Source organism: Montipora capricornis, chromosome 7, assembly GCF_036669925.1.
Source record: "Montipora capricornis isolate CH-2021 chromosome 7, ASM3666992v2, whole genome shotgun sequence".
Classification (NCBI taxonomy): domain Eukaryota; kingdom Metazoa; phylum Cnidaria; class Anthozoa; order Scleractinia; family Acroporidae; genus Montipora; species Montipora capricornis.
This window is the reverse complement of record NC_090889.1, coordinates 18,428,908-18,437,014: the sequence shown is the minus strand read 5'-3', so window position 1 is coordinate 18,437,014 and position 8,107 is coordinate 18,428,908. Positions and strand designations below refer to the sequence as shown.

The following is an 8,107-nucleotide window of genomic DNA, read 5'->3' as shown; positions in this document are numbered from 1 at the left end:
AATGGTAAGCGTGCAGCGTGCAACTATCGAGTTATGGACGCACTTGGGAGGTTTGCTAAGCACTCAAGAAGCTAGAGTCGCACTCGGCTATCGCCTCGTGCGACTCTTACGCTTCTCTTGTGCTTAGCAACCTCCCGCGTGCGTCCATAACTCGATAGTTGCACGCTGCACGCTTACCATTTCTTAAATACAGTGCATTTAGAGACATAATAGGCTACATCTGGACAAAATTTGAGCAAAATCCATTTTCGAGCTGTGGCCACCTTTTGTTCGATTTTTGTGGACATGCAAGTCTTAAAAAGTGGTTTAATTGGTTTTTCCTTTGTTCAGAAATGAAACTCAAATTTTTATTTTCAACTGGAATTAAATAAAAATTATCTGTACTCTTTTGGACGTAAAGAAATAGTTGATTTGTTTGTTTGTTTTGCTCTAAAATAACAACAACACTTTACAAACAACAACACTTTGTTAACAGATTACCATTTACATGGAGTCATTTCCGCCCGCAAATAGCAGGTGGGAGAATTTTTGAGGAGGTAAATAAAGGCACCGTATGCACTCTGGGTTCAGAAAAAATGCGTCAACCGAAGGACACGGCTTTGCAGCTCGAGGATTTTTTGTAGATGGGATTTAGCAGCTTGACCCCAAGAAGCCAAACCATAAGACAGGTAGGGTAGTATCAAAGAGCGATAAATACTTAATAAAGTAGTGAAAGGGACGAGGTGCCTAAGACGTGCAATAACTCCAATAATTCTACTTATTTTTGGTGCGACATAGTCAATGTGGTGTTTCCAGCTCAAATGATTGTCCAGTAAGAAACCTAGATATTTAACATAATCCTTACATTAAAGGGAAGTAAAAAGATTATTATTATCAAACATTTGAATGACGAAAAATAACAAAGTTTGACTTTTTAGCGAGCAAACGTGCAAGTGCTTTTCGATGTACCTCGACAATAAAAAGAAAAAATTGCCTTTATGTTATCAACACTTAAAAATACGGATAAATAACGCCAGCTTGTGTTTTGAAAAGTTTGTTTAAAGCTCCTACAGTTAATTTGTTGGAGTGGATCTTGTTGGAAGTTTGTCCTTTCTTGGTTGCATTGCCGTATTTTGCCGATTCTTGTTCCAAGCCAAGCTGGCATGTTTCAATGATTTACCTCAAAATGTGAATATCTCGTTTTCAGAGGTAAAGTGGAAAAAAACAGAACATCAGTAAAACTCTTTTTTGACCTTGAACTGACAAAGTTTCCTGACGGTTTCTAGTTTTAGCGTGATTCCTATTCGCCGGATATAGACAGTTGACTCTTAAATGGCTTTTTTCTTTTACATTCGCTAGCTAAAAATGTGCTTGTTTTCTTCTAAAGCTCATGCGATTCAAGAAAAAAAGTCATTGCCAAACTGGTGAATTCCAAAGTAAATTTCGCTTGAAAAACCGATATCGCACTCATCGCTTCGTGATTCATGCGATATCGGGTTTTTGCATGAAATTTACCGTGGAATATCACTAGTTAGGAAATGCATTTTTCTACGGAAGAAAGCGAAGAAAATGATTTGATTAAGTAGTAGTCGCAAACACCAAAACGCGAAAAATTCGAAAACCTTTTCTGTTCACTAACCCTACAGGCAGTAAGAATAAATAACCAGGGAGCTCCGCTTTTAGGCTTGGCTAAATGTACATATTATTTTTGTCGGCCACCCTCACAATGACCTTGGGGTGCCTGTGGATAGGTCAGATGGTTCATGGTCATGGATTCAAGTCCTGTTGAAGACGTGTTTTTTCAGGCTTGTTTTGCAACTGATAACTACTGATCTACAGTTGCTTCATGACTGCAATGGTTACTTTCATTGAGAGACTGATAATGCTCTAATGAATATAAATTACTGATAGAATTCTTATGAAAAATATATGTAATTGCTGGTAATGAGCAATGAAATTAACGTTCAAACAAGGAAAGAGCAACGCAATGATTAAGTTGCAAACTAATTTCTCAGTAAATCACATAAACAAACGTTAAATGTTAAAGCGAGTGACACTAACGGAAGTAGACGAGAAATTAAATCTACCTGGTACAAAGGATTTTAAGATTGATGAGGACAATGAAGATCATGGAGGTAATGATCTTGATGATTAGTATAATGTTGATGAAGGTGAAATTTTTAACAATTAGACCCGTGGCCCTTGAGGGCGAGGGATCTAATTGTTTTAGTATCACCCAACTAGTTGGACAGAAAAAGGCGATAATAAAGTTAGCAAATGCAAGTTAAAGAAATATTTATTTGGGAATAAAACGAAAGAAAGCGTCACGCTTTTCGCTACTCGAGGACTATTAATAATAGTCCTCTAGTAGCGTAGCCTATCAAAATGCAGGATTTGCATTAGTCCACTAAAAGCTGATATTTATGATGATGAGGAGGATTAACTTGATTCATGGCGGTAATCAGAAAAAAAAATATGACTAAGGCAAATTCTATTCTTAGGTATTTAGGGTGTTCTTGACGCTTACAGTACTGATATCCTGTATTATTAAAAAGAAACAAAAAAGAAAAATAACGAAAGAAATGACTGAGGTAGGTGCCTCAGATTGCCTCATACGGCCCTGTGATTATGTTGTTGTTCTTGTTGATAATAATGATTTGTAGCATATTGATGGCTTTCTAAGCATTGAAAAACTCACCATTGACGTAAACTGTGTAGAATCGAGTGTAACGTTCTCCTCGACACTCATATGTTCCCCCATCAGCCAGTTGAACATTTTTTATTGTCAAAGTGACACCTTTTACCTCAATTCTCCCGTTTGAATTGAGTTCACTAGCAGTGGTACCAATTTCATACCATTTAACAATCTCATGCTCATTCTGCTTTTCCGTTTTTAAGGAACATTTCACGGTTTCAGTGCTACCAAGATTAGAACTAAGGCTTTTCATTTCCAGGACTTCCACGTTGTCTAGAACAAAAATTATTGTTTTGAAGAACTTACTTTCTAAATTTCCCATCGGTGTTTGCAAGTCTTTCGCAATAAATACATTTTTCAATTTAAAGATTCTTGTAATTTCATCAATTTTCAAGCACATTTTATTCTTCTATAACTGTTACGTGTAAAATTCTTCTATTTCAACTATAATCCTTTTCTTCTAGTTTTTATTTCTTTCATTTTTTTCCATTATCCAGTGTTCAATTTTGGGTAGTACCAGAGAACTCGAAAGCTGCTTTGCTACTACGACTGGTACAACCATACATTGTAGCTAGATCCTTGCTTTTTCTAGTGATTTCCATTGCTTGGTTAGATGAAAATGTGCAAATAAGAATGTTATTGTTGTTGTTGCTCCAAATTGTGTTAGAGTGAAATTGAAGTTTGTTTGGAATTAACAGCACAGAATACTTAGCTTTCACCACAAATGTTAAACAATATACTGATGAGGATAATCAAGTTAAAAAAAAGCATCTGTCTCTAGTCACAACCTTCTGTTTGTCAGGAATAGATTAAATACACAGTACTGGTGAAAAGTGACTACTTACTTGGTAAACACAGAGCCTGAGCCCCAATGTCTTCCGGACACTTGTGCTCTCCATCTAAACGATTACATTGGGCTAAAACGGATTCCTTTCCAGTACAAGCTATATCTGACATTACAACGGGTATGTCTTCATCAGTGGTATTCATTCCCGTCATGAATTCGGCCAGGGCACCTCTAAAGCCAAGTTGTTTACAAACAACTTTGGCATCATTGATATCCCATTTAGTGCGACAGATCTTGCCCCACCTTCTGCGGTAAAAAACTTCTACTCTTCCACCATACTTAGCTTTCGCCCCACTTAGGCGCACAGGAACTGAAAGAATGACACATCAGTGAAAGCAATGCCTGGTTCTAATTGTCCTCTACGTTTCTTTTTTGCAACAAATCATTGGTTGCCGTTCATTGTCCATTACTCAATATCTCCAGTTTATCTCAGTTTGACTAAAACTTTGAACAGGATAGGCGATGCTAAAATCCTTAATTTAATAATGTAACAAGGATAATGTTTTAAGAGGAAGCCCACTCATTGAGACTGTTCCAGTTGGGCCTCAGGGTACAATATAATAAGATAGCGGTTTCAGAATCATCAGTCCCAAAGACGGTGACGTGTGGTCTAGAGATTTGGGCGCTGGACTTAAATAAGTCCTGCTCTGCAGCAGAGCTAAGTGTGACATTTTTTCTCGTTCAGCCCAACTGCACCTTAGTGGCCATGCTTCCAATAATTAGTGCCTTGCCTTTTTTTACCAGCAGTTAGTCATTTCTTATACAGCGAGCCACAGGTTATTATAAACTAACAAATAGGGTTTTTAGTTGACTTGCTGTGTTAAAACTATGCGATGGTATACGGATAAGACTGAGATTTTCTTTGTTCATACTATTGTACCTGAACACCGGATTTGCGTGTTAATGAACCCACAACTTTGAATGATTGATGAACAGGAATGAGAAGTTATGTTCACCAAGCTTGTATTTCCTCTTTTCCAATTGCCTGTAAAATTGTCGTTACTGTTGTTATAGCCATTTACTTGGCAGGCAAGAATTGCTTCATTATTACTCCAATGTGCGGTACAAAGCGCTTTCCAGGCGTTATTCTTGTGAACTTGCATCACTCCAGTAGATGGACTGCCCTCTGTTTCAAAACGTACGGGGAATTCTAATAAAGGAAATTGCAGGGCTAGTGAATAACTGGCAATTCCGCAATTGTTAGCAGGGTTATAATTGACTAATATTAAATGTATTTGTGTTGACCCCGGTAAATTAATGGAGATATGATGACACCTCCTTGTATCCTTTTTTTGAAAGGCAGTGTTGACTGGCCACCTATTTCTTATATCCAATAGGACATGTGCAACAGGTATGAGGATCGCCAAGCTTTCTCCATCAGATCAACTGAAGAAATCAAATGTATCAAATGACAGGATGCTGGACAGTTCAGCAGAATTTGTTTGAAGAAAACTGGCAAAAAAAAAAGCCACAAAGGGAGAATGAACATTCTGTAAATTACAAAAGGACAAGCTGACGAGTAAGAAGGTGTTAACCAGTATTTGAGGAGCTGCTTTGCAAACAATTGAAACTCAAACAGCGTTGATTTTGGTAACATACCTTGCAGACAACTTGACGTGTTTGTGCACCCTCTCATAACTGTAGTAGATCCTTTGCATGGTATCCCACCAAATTGTGGCTTTGGATTCACGCATTCCCTTGTCCGCATCTGTATGCCATTAAAGACCCTTGTACAAAGACTCCAGTTACCCCAATCACTCCAGCCGCCATCAACTAAATTCAAGAAACATTTGTCAGCAGAGGGTAAGTGCTGCCCTTCGTAATGAAAGACAAACAATATCATATAAACTGTTGTTCGTCGGCCATAAAAGCTCAATTAGAAATAAAACGAAAATCGCGACTTGACGTTTCGTATGCTACAACTGATTTCTCGGCGCGTTCTGTTGGAAGTGATCTCAAATTGTTGGGTTGCGCTCCTGTGTATAATTATAATTTTGCAGTTAAAAGTTTCCGGATATTACCGACAAGGAGCATGGCGCGCTTTTCATGTTTTCAGTAAAAACAATCTATTTCCATCTCCATCATGAGCGCCGACATAAATCTAACACTTTCGTCGAGGTGAGTACATAAGCTTTAGGTTAAAAATGCTGACTGAAACTTTGTTTATAAGTGTTTTTTTTTTATGATTTGATGGCTGTCGCTTGGAAAATACCGTTAATGTTATCTTTTTTGTGTACCAATGCAGTGATATATATTCAATCCTTTATTCACACTATCCAAAGTATTTACACACAAGATGTCAAAGAAGCACGAAGGAGAAACTGGCCATCTAAGTTCCATCGGTGGAGGAGTACTCCTCCACCGATAGAACTTAGACGGCCAGTTTCTCGTTCAGTGCAAAGGGTTTACTGTTACTTCTCAGGAATTGTCTGTTTTGTGCTGTGAACGTTATTTAACTGATAAAGTTACCAACTTGCTCATAATCAAGTACTGTGATGCATCAAATGGACGCCTTGAAAGAGAACTTTTCTGTATGCTGCCAAGTGATGTTTCTACGAATTTCCGAGAAAGTGCAGTCCACAATCTCTATGCGAATGTCAACATGAGTACTGTGGATCTGATATTTCTACCCATGCATCTACATGGCAATCACTGGGGACTTCTTGTATTTGATGTCCGTGATTGCTCCATAGAGTACGATGATGGATTTCACTATCCTATCACCGCATCCATTCAGCAACTGGCTAACACCACGTTAAAAACCATCTCTGAGACAACTGGTCTTTCACGCTTCCAGCCATCAATCTGGAACAGAGCTAGAGTGCAACGGTTCAGAGTACCAATGCCAGATCAACCCTGTAGCTCAGGAAGTTGTGGAGTGGGAGTGGTGTTTTGTGTAAAAGACTTCTGTAAAGGTTTCCAGACACACTTCACATGGACTTTCACAGACGCTCCAATGCTACGAGCACAGCTCATGACTGATTTACTAAATGAGTAAATCTATCCGGCGCACAATAATGCAACAATTTGCAAACGAAAGAATAGAGCTATATATAAACTCTAAATATTGCTCTGATCCCAGCATGAAAACTAGTTCACAATGTCTGCTTTATGTAGTTTTATCGATTGCGCGAGGTTTTCCAATTAACAATTAGAATATTAGATTATACATAGAAATCGAGAGCGAATAATCTTATTGTTTTAGTGGAATTCTTACTAAAATTTACTTCAAATAACGGTTTCCAATTATTTCTTGACGTATTATTAAACTTTGCGCCTGAAAAAGATCGCTCGGATTGAATTGCCATTTAAAATCTAAGTTGCCGCGCGAGCGCATCAACTTTTTCAATAATTTCAACTTTTTTGAAAGTCAACAAACCGTAAATGTCCTTCGTTTAGACTTATCAGAAATTTAATTATCCATTTGCATCCGCATTTTCCTCCAAAACGTTGGGAAAACGAAAAAAATGTCGTTATTTCCAAGACGACCTCCAGTCACTGCATACTAATGGCTGATAGTGTTCAATGGCTCAGCCGATCAGATTACAGCATTTGCATTAGTATACTAGTAGAATTCTACTAATAGTAGCTAGCAAGGAGCAATTAATACAGTCTGGATTACAAATTCTGAGGTACACGTACGATTTCTCACAAGTCCCACTAATACTTAAAGATATGTTTGTGTCGTTATGTTTGAAGGGGACATGTGCACCACTGCAGTTTAAAAAGTTGAGTGTGTGGGCTCGAGGGTCATTTTCAGCCTTTGTTATGTTATTATTCACAGCTGCAATACCACGCTGAACACCAAACTGTTTTCTCACACCGTGGACAGACAGGAAAAAAATAAATTACGCTTTGCAAATTAGTAGAGCTAACTCTAAGTATTGAACAGATCCGAGTACAAACCCATTATAACACCTGTGGAAAATTCCACCAGTATCAAAGGGCAATTAAGACAATCTGAACCTGGCGTTGGTAAAAACGCTGACAATCCTGAACAGTAACAGCAATAAAGTATTTATCTTTTCCCAATTGTTACTTTTCTAGGTTTTCTTCAGGCTATTTAACATACATACATACATCCGATGCTATTTTTGATGCATCCTTTTTCTATTGTAGCCTATATACATTTTGAAGAGAAACTGCATTCTATTTTGCATTTGTCAGCTAAAGCTAAATGAAACAATGAGTTCTTGTAGTTTATGGCCATGGAGTCTGATACATTTTGCGACAGTTGGTTTGTGGTGAACTATAAATTACTGTTAGTTGAATTTTTTTTTGGATTGAAAAGTTTCCTAATCCTACTGCCATTCACTGATGATTGTAGTGTTTACTTTGTGAGGTGAGGTGAGTAAAAGTTTGTTTTCTTTCATGATTCCTTTAAAAAATTAGTTATTTAATCAAAAAATTACTTGTTTAATTAATTAATTAATTACAACTAAGTTTCATTAATCGATTGAGGGGCTGTATACATGGAGGTAGGAAGATCCTAGCACTAGGAAGATCCGAGAAGGCGAAGCAACTTTTCGTTTGGTTTACATGCAAAAAATTCTGTCTAGGTGGGAGTAAACCAAATGAAAAGTTGT

At 37.6% G+C, this 8,107-nt stretch overlaps 1 protein-coding gene across 1 annotated transcript in view; it reads right to left on the bottom strand.

Moving 5' to 3' along the window:
- LOC138055740 (neural cell adhesion molecule 1-like) overlaps window positions 1-4,624 on the bottom strand; it is a 48,777-nt gene extending 44,153 nt beyond the window's left edge. Inside the window, exons 1-3 of the mRNA XM_068901618.1 lie at window positions 4,402-4,624; window positions 3,520-3,831; window positions 2,678-2,947 (exon numbers count right to left, since the gene is read on the bottom strand). Coding sequence (XP_068757719.1) covers window positions 2,678-2,947; window positions 3,520-3,831; window positions 4,402-4,624 — 805 coding nt within the window. The remainder of the gene's footprint in view (window positions 1-2,677; window positions 2,948-3,519; window positions 3,832-4,401) is intronic.
- Window positions 4,625-8,107: the final 3,483 nt, after the last annotated feature.